Source organism: Erpetoichthys calabaricus, chromosome 7 (assembly GCF_900747795.2).
Source record: "Erpetoichthys calabaricus chromosome 7, fErpCal1.3, whole genome shotgun sequence".
NCBI lineage: Eukaryota > Metazoa > Chordata > Cladistia > Polypteriformes > Polypteridae > Erpetoichthys > Erpetoichthys calabaricus.
The window spans coordinates 153944274-153960149 of NC_041400.2; the positions used below are offsets into that span (position 1 = coordinate 153944274).

Consider the following 15876-nt stretch of genomic DNA (forward strand, 5'->3'; position numbering starts at 1 on the left):
AAGTCTAGTCACATTTAATATTGCTAATTTCACGGTTGATTTATAATTAAATTTATGATTGTAGCAGAAAGTGATTTTTGTTATTAAATAATTATTAAATAAATTAAAACAAAGTGCTGGAGAACATGGAACACATGTGAAACCAAAGTAGTGATTTGAGAATTTAATTATTGATGCTAATAAAAAGCACTCTGTTTCTTTTCTTCCCTGGATAAAAACTATGGAAGATATGCGTAATACATGTATGAAAGCCCTTTTTTGCTGTATTTTTATAGGTTTAGATCCATCTTTGATTTGTCATAAATCTTGTCAGTAGTTACTCATTAATAGGATGGAGTACTAAAATGCATATGAACTAGGCAAAAATAAAAAGGGTCTGAGAGTTGATAATACAGTACTGCTTGATCACTATATAATTGTAGTCTGCTTTGTGTTTAGTGCATGGTAGACCTCCATGTGTCATGATTCTCGCCTGTTGTTAATTTTTCATTAATTTTCTGTGGTCATTTGGGTCAATGTTTATGCTCATTGAGAGGTTTTCCACCTTAGACGATGTATTTTTTGACCTTGTTTTTTTATCTTTCTCCATTAAAATATTTATTTTTCTACTATTCTGAAATGCCATTTTGGTTTGATCCTGGGAGACAGAATCTTTTATACAATTACGTAGTTTGTTGCCATGATGATGTCTTCCAGTTCCCTATATGACATGTGATGTCAACTATGTGATTGTATAAAGGTCAGCACAAGCAATTCCACACTATTCTTGAATGAATAAAAAAAAAAACCCACACAAATCATTGATGATCTTTTCTTCAGTTTGTTGTTGTTACTAGTTAAAATATTTTTTTCTTTCTGAATTCTTGACTTTGGTTTTGGATTTGTCCTTTGGCTAAACGAAAGATAGGCTTCAGTTCCAGTTAATGATTGTGGCATGGGTTTTGTTTACATCTCGTTTCCTGATCCTTTACGAGAATAGATTTCTGTCTCCTTGAGATGGAATACCATGTTGCATTTGGAATGTGCTCTGGTATTTCTGTGTATGGAGCAGCTCTAAACAGCTATCATTTTTCTGCAGTTTTTATTGCTTATGCAGTGTATTCTGATTGATATTGATGAATCACAAAAATATTAAAATTATGACAAGGCCTCCAAGCTAATAAGGCTTATTTGTGTAAAACAATAAAGACTGAATTGTGGATATATCTCAAATATTAATTTTACAACTCATGTCTGATATCAGTCAAAACATACTCTAGACAAAGGGCCTTATTGCACACTTAAGCACATTCATACTCATTGTGCAGTGACAAATACTGTAATTTCAGAAATTAATTTTTGTGTTTTTATTTATTGTTGTATCTAGACCAATGAAACACAAAAATAGTTTTAAAACTCCAAACAGAACGGTCCTGAAACTCAACTCCTGAAACGTGTACTGAAGTAATATTGCACATGTACTTTGTCAGCATGCCTATGTCACTCAAACACAGGAAGCTCTGCAGTCTACTTTGACTTTACGCTATAGGAAGATAAGTAAATAAATAAAGGTAAATAGGTAAACAAGCGTTTATATAAGTAACCTATAAATGTTTTCATATAAAGACCATCACAAACAGAACTTTGCACGATACCTTGGCGCGCTCGGCATGCTCTGCTATTTTGAAGAACATGCATTTGTCAGATTCACTAGCAGGATGACTGACCTCCAAACATGTTTCGCCTTTATACCTGGTGGAGCTGCGTTGTACTTATATGTGAGTGGACGTTTCTTGCGGGGAGGGCTTCTGTTCTCTTTCTCAGATGTAGAAACCTCATCCACATCTGAGTTCACCTCTGTTATAGCGCGTCTTTATTTGAAAACAGCAGTGTCAGATTGGGGGGAGCCTGAATGTGATTGAGAGAATAAAACTGAATAAAAAAAAAAAAAAACACTAACCTTTACAAGTACCGTAAATTTTTACCGGCTGTTACAGACTCATATCAAATGTATGTTTTTATTCTATAATAGTAACAATAAGAGCAGCTTACTACCCAAAACAGTAATTCTAAGAAGCACCCAGAATCCAGCCAGCAACCTTTTGATTATGAGTCAGCAGTTCTTACCGCTGCACCTCCCAAGCGGTCGTGTCAGCATTGTACTCTAACCAGATTTCTATTCCTTTGGTTATATTCTTGAATAAAAGCGCGCATGTTTTGTTATATGTGTACCTTTTGTGAAAGTGTTTATTTGATATTTGGACTTGCTTGCTGCTTGTGCCGATCGATACATTTACAAAACAAAAGACGCCAATGTAGAGGTGTGAAGGAATTTAAGGTGGCCCGCGATTACTATGGGTCGGGTCGTGAACATGTTTATAATGTGTTGCAGTTTAACTCTTTTATTTTTTACTGTTTTCACAGCTTGCTATGAATCCTGCTTATCCTGCAGTGGTCCTTCAGAGAAAGACTGTTTGTCTTGTGTACATCCATTACATTACCTTAAAGGTGGATCATGTGTTACAGACTGTGGCCCAAAGTTCTACTCCACCCAGGGAATCTGTTTTGGTTAGTCCAGACCTCACTGTAATTTACTTTTTGTAGAAATCAATACAAATAATGCCAGTGTTTGGAAAATTAACAATTTATTTTTCCAAATAATTGATTTTCCATCTGAAACTGCTTTTAATTTACATCTTAAATTTACATTTAAGAACTTGTGTGGCAATGACTAGAATAACTGGGCCAAAGAAACTAAGCTACTTCCATATCTGGATTAACATAGCTGAGGCTACTTTTGTTTTTTTGTTTTTATTTTTGAAATATGCACTTTAATTCTGTTACTCTAGCTTAAAGACTGATTACTAGTGTGACTGACTACATATGTTATTTTTAGGGGCCCTTTGCACAATTTTGTTTTTGAGGACTAACAAGTGGTCATCCATTCTCAATATTATCCAAATGGACTAAACTTTGTTGAATTTTCTTAAAGAAGACATTAAAGAGTAAAATGGTAGATTTCCAATAGTTTCACTTCCATTAAACTTAAATTCAAGCAGTCTTGGACGACAAAGCTACCGTACATCATACTGAATTTAGTGTGTGAGCTACTTTAAAGTATGTTTTATGTCCGTAGAGGAAGACGTTTTAAACTGGAAAATTACATTGCCACATAGAAGATCCAGGACAGATTGGCTCTTTAAATCTTTCATAAAAATTTGCACTAAGAATCATAAGTACCATTAAATCAAGAGTGGGCAAAATGCAAGTTGATGTAACTGTCTGTTAATATAGACCGGTAAGAGACCTGCTTAACTTGCATTTTCTGAATTTAATGTAACAGTAATTTGTCATAGGCAATACATCTTTTTAGTACTTCAACATGTTATTTAATACAAAGGCATTTCCTCTGTACTACAAATGGTTCCACTGTGGTTTGGAATATCTTTTTACTGGTCTCCTATACGAAGTATAGGGAAAGTATTGTAATCGTGCAAAGATTCACTGTTGAGATTTTGATGAATCTTGACGTTTTAGACCTCCCTGACTTTCTTGTATACGAAGTACAGTACAGTGATCCCTCGCTATATCGCGCTTCGCCTTTTGCGGCTTCACTCTATCGCGGATTTTATCTGTAAGCATATTTAAATATATATCACGGATTTTTTGCTGGTTCGTGGATTTCTGAGGACAATGGGTCTTTTAATTTCTGGTACATGCTTCCTCAGTTGGTTTGCCCAGTTGATTTCATACAAGGGACGCTATTGGCAGATGGCTGAGAAGCTACCCAACTTACTTTTCTCTGTCTCTCTTGCGCTGACTTTCTCTGATCCTGATGTAGGGGGTGTGAGCAGGGGGGCTGTTCGCACACCTAGACGATACGGACGCTCGTCTAAAAATGCTGAAAGATTATCTTCACGTTGCTACCTTCTGTGTGCAGCTGCTTCGTGAAGCGACATGCTGCACGGTGCTTCGCATACTTAAAAGCTCAAAGGGCACGTATTGATTTTTCACTGTTTGTTTTTCTCTGTCTCTCTCTCTCTCTCTCTCTCCCTGCTCCTGATGGAGGGGGTGTGAGCTGCCGCCTTCAACAGCTTTGCACCGGCGGTGCTTCGCATACTTAAAAGCCAAACAGCCCTATTGATTTGTTTGCTTTCCTCTCTGTTCCTGACACGCACTCCTTTGAAAAGGAAGATATGTTTGCATTCTTTTAATTGTGAGACAGAACTGTCATCTCTGTCTTGTCATGGAGCACAGTTTAAACTTTTGAAAAAGAGACAAATGTTTGTTTGCAGTGTTTGAATAATGTTCCTGTCTCTCTACAACCTCCTGTGTTTCTGCGCAAATCTGTGACCCAAGCATGACAATATAAAAATAACCATATAAACATATGGTTTCTACTTCGCAGATTTTCTTATTTCGCGGGTGGCTCTGGAACGCAACCCCCGCGATGGAGGAGGGATTACTGTATAGGGAAAGTATTAGAATCCTCCAAAAATTCCATTTAGAAATTTTGATGAATCTCAATGTTTTAGACCTCCCCGAGTGTGAAAATACCATTTTTGGAATTATGTCTGTGTGTCTGTCTGTCTGTGTGTGTGTGTGTGTGTGTGTGTGTATGTAAACACAATACTTTGAGTATGCTTTTGCTTAGCTCAACCAAATTTTGCATACAAGTATTATGTACAAAACATAGATTTCTGTCAACTTTTGCGCTATTTCCGTTAACCGGAAGTGATACTTTATCTTTTATTCATGCAGCTGCAGAGTCCGATTTACTTTACTTTTATGAAAATTGTTCAGTATATTATTAATTTGATTTGATTTGTTGTTGGTGGTTCTTTAATGTACATAATCTTCTTCTTCTTTCAACTGCTCCCATTAGGGGTTGCCACAGCGGATCATCTTCTTCCATATCTTTCTGTCCTCTGCATCTTGTTCTGTTACACCATCACCTGCATGTCCTCTCTCACCATATCCATAAACTTTCTCTTAGGCCTTCCTCTTTTTCTCTTGCCTGGCAGCTCTATCCTTAGCATCCTTCTCCCAATATACTCAGCACCTCTCCTCTGCACATGTCCAAACCAGTGCAATCTCGCCTCTCTGACTTTGTCTCCAAACCGTCCAACTTGAGCTGAACCTCTAATGTACTCATTTCTAATCCTGTCCATCCTCGTCACACCCAATGCAAATCTTAGCATCTTTAACTCTTCCACCTCCAGCTGTGTCTCCTGCTTTCTGGTCAGTGCCACTGTCTCCAATCCATATAACATAGCTGGTGTCACTAAGACACAATGCAACTCCTTCTGGCCTTCTCTATACTTCTCCATCAACACCCTCAGAGCAAATATCGCATCTGTGGTGCTCTCACTTGGCATGAAACCATACTGCTGCTCACTAATCATCACCTCACTTCTTCCTCACTTTCTTCTAGCTTCCACTACTTTTTCCCATAACTTCATGCTGTGGCTCATCAATTTTATTCCCCTGTAGTTACTACAGTCCTGCACACCCCCCTTATTCTTAAATATCAGCACCAGTACACTTCTTCTCCACTCCTCAGGCATCCTCTCACTTTCCAAGATTCCATTAAACAATCTGGTTAAAAACTCCATTGCCATCTCTCCTAAACACCTCCATGCTTCCACAGGTACTTCATCTGGACCAAAGGCTTTTCCATTCTTCATCCTCTTCATAGCTGTCCTTACTTCCTCCTTGCTAATCCATTGCACTTCCTGATTCACTATCTCCACATCATCCAACCTCTTCTCTCTCTCGTTCTCTTCATTCATAAACCTCTCAAAGCACTCTTTCCATCTGCTCAACACACTCTCCTCGCTTGTGAATATGTTTCCATGTGTATCCTTTATCACCCTAACCTGCTGCACATCTTTCCCAGCTGGTCCCTCTGTCTAGCCAATCGGTACAGGTCCTTTTCTCCCTCCTTATTGTCCAACCTCTCATACAACTCATCATACGCTTTTTCTTTAGCCTTCCCCACCTCTCTCTTCGCCTTGCGTCTTATCTGCTTGTACTCTTGTCTACTTTTTGCATCTCTCTGACTATACCACTTCTTCTTTGCCATCCTCTTCCTCTGTATACTCTCCTGTACTTCCCCATTCACCACCAGGTTTCCTATTCCTCTTTCCTCTGTCCAGATGTCACGCCAAGCACCCTTCTTGCTGTCACCTTTACTACATCTGCTGTAGTTTCCCAACTGTCTGGTAATTCTTCACTACTACCAAGTGCGTGTCTCACCTTCTCCCTAAACTCAACCTTGCAGTCTTCCTTTTTCAACTTCCACCATTTGATCCTTGGCTCTGCCCTCACTCTCTTCTTCTTCATCTCCAACATCATCCTACAGACCACCATCCTATGCTGCTTAGCTACACTTTCCCCTGCCACTACTTTGCAGTCTTCAATCTCCTTCAGATTGACTCTTCTGCATAGGATGTAATCTACCTGTGTGCATTTTCCTCCAGTCTTGTACGTCACCCTATGTTCCTCCCTCTTCTTAAAATACGTATTCACCACAGCCATGTCCATCCTTTTTGCAAAATCCACTATCCTCTGACCTTCATTCCTCTCCTTGACACCATACCTACCCATCATCTCCTTGTCGCCACTGTTCCCTTCACCAATGTGTCCATTGAAATCCGCTCCAATCACCACTTTCTGCCCCTTGGGTACACTGTTCATCACTTCATTCAACTCACTCCAAAAATCTTCTTTCTCATCCATTGCACACCCAACTTACGGTGCATATGCACAAACAGCATTCATCATCATACCTCCAATTCCCAGCTTCATAATCATTACTCTGTTTGACACTCTTTTCACCTCCAGAATATTCTTGACATACTGTTCCTTCAGAATAACCCCTACTCCATTTCTCCTCCTATCCACTAAATGATAGAACAATTTGAATCCACCTCCGATCCACCTGGCCTTACTCCCCTTCCATTTAGTCTCTTGCACGCAACCTTCCTTCTCTCCATCATATCGGCTAACTCTCTACCCTTACCAGTCATACTGCCAACATTCAAAGTTCCTACCCTCAGTTCCACTCTCTTTACGTTCCTCCTCTCCTCCTGCCTTAGGACACGTCTCCCCCCTCTTCTTCTCCTTCATCTTCGGCCAGAAGTAGCCCAATTTCCGCCAGCACCCTGTTGACTAACAGTACTGGTGGCGGTCGTTGTTAACCCGGGGCTCAACCGATCCAGTATGGAAGTTTGTATTGTTGTCCGCATATTGATTTGGCAAAATTTTACCCAGGATGCCCTTCCTGACATAACCCTTCCCATTTATCCGGGCTTGGGACTGGCATGAAGAAACACACTGATTTGTGCTTCCCCTGTGGCTGGGTTCTTTAATATGCATAATATAAAAATATAATCATTGTCTTCTGATTTACTCCTCAAATCTCCATCCCCATATCTGACTATACAAGAAAGTCTAGGGGAGACCACTCCTGATTTTTTTTATCATCAGTGAAACTGACATTTTGATTTAAAGGAAAAACAATCTGTTGCTTTGAAACAAGGTGGAGAAACTAAAACCAGTCCCATCACTTCCTACCTACAATGTACATTCAAGATTCATTATAGTTCAGGGTTTTATATCATGAGACATTGTAGTATTAAAACAAAAAGTAAAAACTAATTTTAGTATATGATCTCAAAGACATTTTATTATTTGTAGTAGTTCTTTTTGACAATTCATGCTTCTAACTTTTGAAGATTGTTTATTATCTAAGTTGTCTGTACTTTCCTAGCACATTTATCTAGTTCAACACCACAAGGCTTAGTGTCTCTCTGGGGCAGCAGTGGGTGAATGTTGGGAATTAAACATGAATGGATTGCCGCTCTATGGTATGGTTCACACAGGGCCTGTTTAGTTTTGCCAACTCACATAACACATCTTTGGAATGTGGGACAAAAACAACAAAAAAAACAACATGTGTACATGTTTCATTTACTTAATGGTAGTAAGAGAAAGTTGTTTTTTAGGCAATAATTTACTTTCCCCTGCAATCTGATAACTTAAATAATGAAACGTAATACAAAAATTAACCATGTTAAAAATAATCAGAAACATGAAAACTAAAATAGTGATCATATTCCAATACGTATTTTCTCCTAGTAAAAAAACATTTTTGATATTGACTTTAAGACTTTATTGTATGCTTTGCATGATACTGCTGTTTCTGCTCTTCATTTGTAAATGAGGTACAGTTCCTTAATGATTACCTGATACTGACAGAGACAATGAAACTATTTTTTATTAATTGGTTTTATTAATGTATATAATGTATGTTTGCATTTATTTACTTATTTTAAACTCCAGCATGTGATGTGTCTTGCCTGACATGCTATCCTGATGGCCCAAAGTGCCTGAGCTGCCCTCTTGGAAGAGCACTACATCAAGGGAAGTGTGTATTTCAATGTCCACCTGGCTATTACCAAAACAGTGTGGGAAGGTGTGCAGGTAAGTCAACCTTGCTTGAAACACTCAGTCAGTATTTATTTATTGTGAAGAATTTTGAATAAACTTCCTCCTTATCCTCACTGACAGTATACATTACTTCTTGAGTAGGCTCCTCTGGTCATGAAATGCTGAAATAGCAATACATGATGTATTTTTTCACTTAAAGTCCTTCCGTGCTTATAATTTGATTTATGTGGCAAATTACGTGGCCTTCTTTGCAATCACTTTGAAGTCTCAAAGTCTTGTCTTTAATAGATATACTGTATAGCAAAATGGTGTACACCATGATCATAGTTAATGACAAATTAAAAGATAACAAAATTTACTCCTAGGGAAGATGAATGATACCCATACATCTTAAAGCATATTGTTTAATTCCCTTTACATAATCAGTTGAGTTGAGATTGTTAATTTACAACTAGGAGACAGAAAAGGCAAAGATGGATGTTAAGGATCAAAATACATCATGGTGACACCTGCAGATACACTGTCTGGGACACTTGTGTTGCTGAAAAGTCAGTGTAATTGTGAAGTAGAATTCTTCAATAAATCATTGTAAAATACATGCTTATTTTGTTTTGTCATGTTGTGAAGGGAATCTTGAGCATCTGTAAAACATGTGAGTACTCTCTATGAGGTATTTCCAAACACCTGTGTAAAATTCATTCTTGTCCAACTTCTATCTGTATCCCTGCTGGTATACATTTTGCTTGCTCTTTAACATATCACCTATTAATCTGTGTTTCTTTAAGATTACATTAACTTATATTCAATTTTATTAGCTATATCTGGCCACATCTTAATTGTATTCAAGTCCTTATATAAGGATTTTACTTACCATAGGGTATATCCTAATCTGCCCTATTTACAGTCATTTAAAAATGAAAGTAGCAGTTTTATCTAATAAAATTAACTTGATTAAAGGGCACAGACTCAAGTTCAGACATCTCATTATAGGTCAGTTCTGAACTTGCTCTGAAACGTTCCTTGTATATAACATGTAGTATTCTTGCTCAAGGAGCTTCTGCTTCTCTTGTATTCTTTTAAATTGTGTGGTTATCAGCTGTGTTTTCTTTCAAAAGTTGTTAAAGTAGCAACCAAGGCCAATAGGAATTTAACATGTGGAGCTCACTTAACACATACATTAGGTTGCAGAGCTGCTTACTATATAAAAAGTGAATTAGCATGTGAAACAATTCATACAGAAGACTTATAGAACTGATTCCTATACAATTTGATATTGCCACACATTCATTTCTATGACAATTACTGTTGGTACATCATTGGTATATAATATAACACTAGTCAAATATTGTAACATTGTTCTCAAATACAGAACAATAAAATGCAATCAGTGTTACATTTAAAACTGTCAGGTATTGCATCTGCTGAATTTCAAGATTTATTTGTTAATGTGTTAATTAAAAGAATCTGACAGCCTTACTGCAGGGAACAACAAGCAGTTCTTGAGATGTGATTTTTTTTGTTTTATAGAACATGGGTCTGTAAAACCAGTGAAGAGATTCTGTGAAGGGTGATAAAGCACGCTTAATGACCTACTAAATATAAATAGTATCTGCTAAGGGGAAGATTGTACTTGTTTTCTTTGACACTTTATGGGTAATGAATTGTAGTTTATTGTTAAGTTAAAGTCTTTTCAGACTAAATAGTAATAGAAATGTAATGTTTTTTAAAATACTCAAAGATAATGTTTTACAATATAATACTACAAGATATTGTTTTATTTTGTACTACTTTTACTTTCATAGTCTTTGGCCTTAGTTGATAATGAAGTTAGTATTCATGATCCATTTTAGGTTGTTGCTGATGCAATCTTCCAGAACCACTTATAGAAATGAGTGCACTGTAATTAAGTTTTTTTTCTGTAACTGATGACAATTTCCATGGTTTTGGATGAGTTAAGTTAAAGGTCATTGTCAGAGCCGCAGCACAAAGCGGTACTGCTGTATTATTTTTTTGCCATGGTAAGTGACACTTTTGAGGGAAGCTCTCAGACTTCAAATCTCAGCTAAAGTAAAATTCCTTCTAAAACTAAAGGATGCTTTTCTTATTGAATGGCATAGGTCTCTTTTTTATGCAAATTCTACGTCCCTTGACCGGGTAAGAAATTATTAATCACAATCTAATGACTGTTTTGCAAGCATATCCAAGATTGCTTGGTGATAGTAGTCATTGAAAAAGCCTGCCACTGTTCTGACTGCACATAACAGCCTCAGAATTTAGTTAGAATAGGAATTGGGAGATGACTCGAAATCAGTGCAATGCAATGTGGCAGGTTGAAATAGGTAAGTCAAAAAACAAATAACCAAGGCTTAATATATGCAACAAAAATCATAGTCAAGTAGAAAGGGAAAGAATTCAAAAACTAACAAACACACATGGAACCAGAGACCAACCATTCATTTTAAATCACAGTCAAAAAGCAGAGCTGGAATTGGTTATCCATAAACATTTCAGAACATCAGAGAAATTAAAGTTTTAAGGTTTGGATTGAATCCTATCAAGAACAAGCATGAAGTGCACAAAGTGACCTTTATACTTTGTTATGTGCAGCACACTTCCGTTTGATCTTGCTTAGCAATGGAATAGCAACCATACACAAACAATTCTTTAAAATAAAGCTTATGTTAAGTATTGATTAAAACTTTTCAAGCACCAAAATATATGTGACCATGAGATTCCTTGACCTCTAAAACATTTATAAAAAAAATTAGGAACAAGAATACAATCATTACAACCGTAACTCACATTTGACAAATTTGATGAACAAACCTATGTACTGTTCATCAATTAAATACTGGACACCTGCACCCAACAAACCAGTGGCAAATGGTCCTTTCCTTTCTTTATAATTCAGTGTCAGCACTAGGTTGTTGCAGACTCCCTGTTGCCTAGAGTGTGGCCTGGGACAAAGACTTGATCACTCCATTATTCCCACAGGAATCCTAGTGCCAGACCTTAGCAGCGGAAGAAAATCTGTAATGGAGCTTTACATGAATGCCACATATGGTCCAGGATTGTTAAAAGACAGCAGAGTGCACAATTAGAAGGGACTGTACATATAGGCAACACTTTCATCTCGCTAAAGAAAAAGATTTAACTGATTACTGGCACTCAACAGACATATTTTATGCTAGCAAAAGAGGATCACTGCCTTGAAACTCAAAGACTGTAACTACAGTACAGCCAACCATTTTATTGTACAAATAAACAAATTCCAGAAAATTTTAACACAAATTATACTCTCCTTCAGCATGTGCCAGTGAAATCTCTCCACAAGCCCCAAAGACTTTGTGACAAAGCGTCAATCACTTTCTCTTGAGATAAAAGGATCCAGGCAACAATAAAGTATCATTACTGTTTTATGGCATATTTACTAGGTTGGATGGAGCAACTTGTTTGACTAGTTACTTTTGTAAGTGGCAGAGATATTGAGAGGTCTTTATTTGAGGGTAAATCTGAAGAATTCTCAGTGTAGAAAACAGAGATCAATACACAAAGCCATATAATGAATCTAAATCAGTAGAACTAAACCAAACTCAGTTCATGCAAAATGAGATTCAAAAGCAAAATCTTTTTCCTAAGTTTCTTTTAGTTAATCAATGCTAAGTCTCTTGCCAAGGCCTTTACTTTAATTAAACTTCAGACACCAAAAGATATGCACTTCCATCTTTTATGGGTGACATGACATGTGTGTCTAATGACAGGCAAACACATAGCATGTTAGACACCAAATGCTGTAAAGTGGCACCCTTGCTATTATCATCATCCATGAATAATGATAAAAATATAGCCAAATTACAATTTAAAAAATCACAAAGAGCAACAAATGCAAGCACAATAGACAAATGAGCAATACAGGAAAACATTAATTAATTAATGATGGGTTTTGAGACTACTTGTAGCCAGGATGAATCCAGCTAATTAATTAGTATATGTGTTTCTGGGGTAAATCTATAGCCCATAAGTTTCTTCCTTCAGATTTAATTGGAATGCTAATTGAAAGGCATACAGTAATAAGATTTTTTGTGTTAATATATTAGACGGTATAACAGAGAAGTCTGCTCTCGGCATAGCTTTTCTAACTTGCATATCTTTCTTGTTCGATTTGGGTATAAATGTATCTATAGGAGCATGCATGTTTATTGTACTCCTGTGTCATCCTGAGATGAATGCATGAAGCTTGCAGAACACATCAAGATACAGCATGCAAATGTTAAAGATAAAGAACTATCCCTCTTTTTTCTTTTTCTTTTCATCTAGTTAGTGTTCATGGTGAAGAAAAAAAACACATCTCCTAATTTAATTGTTAACATAATCACTATTTGTTTAGGGGTTTATGCAGCAACAAAGCGGTCCTTTGTGGTATATGCAGAAGGATTCAAGCTTGTAACGTTTGCAGTGCTTGATGGAATTAGGTTTTTGCTTAAGTTCAAGTGACAAATAGCTGAATGGATTAAAAAATTAGATATTGTTTTATTCTTTATTTTAAGGGTTTAATAAATGTTCAAAACTAAATTTAAATTTGTAGCCATTTTTTTTCTTCAGTTGTTTAACATTTTCTGCTGCACCTGTCCTTTAGAGTACTATCATCTAAAAAAAGAGCCCTACCTTAGCCCGGTTTTGAATTCTGGCATACAGAAATTTTATGCTTGCACTCCATCATAAGAAAGAAAGTGTCGTGGTTATTATTGAAAGCTTGTTACTTTAGCTTATCACAGCTATATTTTTGGCTTATTTTTTGACAGCTTGGGCATCAGTTGCAGTATGAAATGCTGTATTTTACTGTCATTTTTGTCAGTGTGGTCTGAGATAGAATAATTTATGATTTTATCTGCTCATGTCTTTAATAAAGACTTAGGCATTCAATTACTTTTGTTTACTAATTTACCATGGTCAGTACTACTACTCACAAGTTCTAGGAGTCAGGTTTTATTCAGAGCACATTCATTTTGTGTGAGGTTTGGATTTTCTCAAAATATTTGAGTTTTCACTTACTTCTGTAAAACATGAATGTATGTTAATTGTCAGTATTAAATTGGTCTATTAAGAATGAAGGTGGTTTTGATAGTGAGTATGCTAATTTGGAACAGATGTATAGGAGATTACCATGTACCTTGTTTTTTTCTTTCTTACTTACTTAAAATATCTACTTCTGAAGACTTTAGCATTTCATTTACTTTTGTCCCATATTCAAGCTTTTTTGTTCTGAATATACAACTTGTATAGATTGGACATGTTGTTTTATTATTATTATTATTATTAGTAGTAGTAGTAGTAGTAGTAGTAGTAGTAGTAGTAGTAGTAGTAGTATCACATTGTTCAGAGTAGAGGTACATTTTTACTTACATGTCTAACCAGCATGCAAGATGACACCACTCTTTAGCAAAATGATAAACAAAATTGTATTGAAATACATAAGGTCATTTTATTTAGTAGAAAACATGCACCAGCTTACTAGCTTGGGTTTTTTTTTTCTCTTTTGGTGTTCCATCCTTGCTTGGTTCTTACCTTGTGCTCTGGCTCTCTTCAAAGCTAAACTTTATTTGCTTTTAAAAAAAAGTTGAATTCTTAAAACATTTAGTTGTGAAAGTATTTTACTTAAATTCTTATTTCAAATAAAAAAAACATTACTGACCTGATACTTTTTGCTTTTTCCTCTTAGACTGCCACAGTTCATGTTCTGCATGCACTGGACCCTCTGCTGCTGAATGTACTTCATGCTCTGCATCATTAGTGTTACTCCACAGTCAGTGTCTACAGTTTTGTGGAGAAGGCCTGTTCTCTCAACATGGACTTTGCAAATGTAAGAATTGTTTTGAAGTAAAATAAATTGTGCATATGAAAAATGTCCTTACTAATGTATGTATGTATATATATATAGTGACGGACTGCTATGGCCATTACCCAGCCGGGGCGCAAGCGGGATGGAAGGACTCGGGTACAGAGTATCCATAGGGCACTACCTTCCCTGGGACGCTAGAGGGCAGCCCTCCTGGGCAGCTGAGGCACCACGGATTCCCATAGGGCATGCTGGGATTTGGAATTTGGTACAGCCCTGTTTGGATTCTGGGGGAGCTGCAGAGTCCTACATTGAATTTCATTCACATCTGGGGGTGATTCAATGTAAAGCTGATGAGCCACCTGGAACACTCCCAGGAGCTGCATAAAAGGAGCCACCTCACTCCTTTCAGGGAGGCAGAGTCAGAGTCAGGAGGAAGATGGACAAAGCTTGTGAGGAGGAGTGAAGGCAGAATGACATACAAAAGGAAGGAAAGAAAGATGCTATGTTGGTGCTGTAATGTGCTGTGCTCTGGGGAGTGAGGAAAAGAAAGAGTGTTGTGTGATGCACCTACATCTCTCCATGTCTGTGTCGAGGTTGGGGCAGCCCAGGTTTCCACACTGTGTATGTATGTATATATGTATGTATATAATATATATATATATATGTATATAATATATATATATATATATATATATATATATATATATATATATATATATATATATATATATATATATATATATATATATATAAAATACGAGGCTGAGTCCAAGGGCTTCAGGAAAACCAACTTTATTCATATTTATTTGGCTCCCTTCTTCAGTTCTGGAACAGATTGTCCTACTTGTCAGGTCGTTCCAGCAGCTGTGGCTCTATGGTTGGGATCAGGTCATCCTGGAAGGGAGGAGACAGAAAAGAAAAGAGGTGCCAGGTCAGTGGCCAGATTAGAGTGTTCCCTGTATCATCTTTCAGCCAACGGACGTGTTACACGGCAAGGCTGCAAACTCGTAGTTGCTTCAGTAGTGTGGTGAACCTACTGTTGCCTTGCAGGCAGGCGAACAACCCTCGACAGACACATCACTACCGTTTTGGCACTGGGGTCTCACTATATAAATATATATTATACTAGCCGTCTCCCGTGACTCCATCCACGTAGTAGTGAAACAGGACAGTGAGGAGGGCCCCGCCCAACTATTACTCCAGACATAAGGCTTCCTCCTCCCCTTGGACAGCAGCCTCTGTCTCGGATTAGTGTGAATATATTGCTCCTGCGAGCAAACTATAATTCTTTTGTGATGAGAGAAGTCGCAAAATCAACCTGAATGTTCAAGCAAATTATGAAGGTGCATGAGTGAGGAGGGCCCCACCCCCCTCACCTCGGCTGGCTATATGTCTCTCGGATTCACGTAAATAAATTGGCCCGGAAGTGAACTATGATACAGAGTGTAATGAGAGAAGACGCAAAATCCACCGGAATGTTGAAGCAAATTATAGAAAAAAAACCCGATCTAAATCTGTTAAGAAGTCCTCTCATGAAAAGTGGACAGATATACAGACACAGATGTTGGATTTTATATATATAGAAATTATATATATTATACATA

The 15876-nt window shown here is 37.1% G+C and overlaps 1 protein-coding gene across 1 annotated transcript in view; it reads left to right on the plus strand.

Annotated features, from left to right (window-relative positions):
• The window catches only part of fras1 (Fraser extracellular matrix complex subunit 1), a 303582-nt gene that overhangs the window by 148030 nt on the left and 139676 nt on the right, over positions 1–15876 (plus strand). Inside the window, 3 exon segments of the mRNA XM_028805595.2 lie at positions 2404–2547; positions 8326–8466; positions 14153–14293. Coding sequence (XP_028661428.2) covers positions 2404–2547; positions 8326–8466; positions 14153–14293 — 426 coding nt within the window.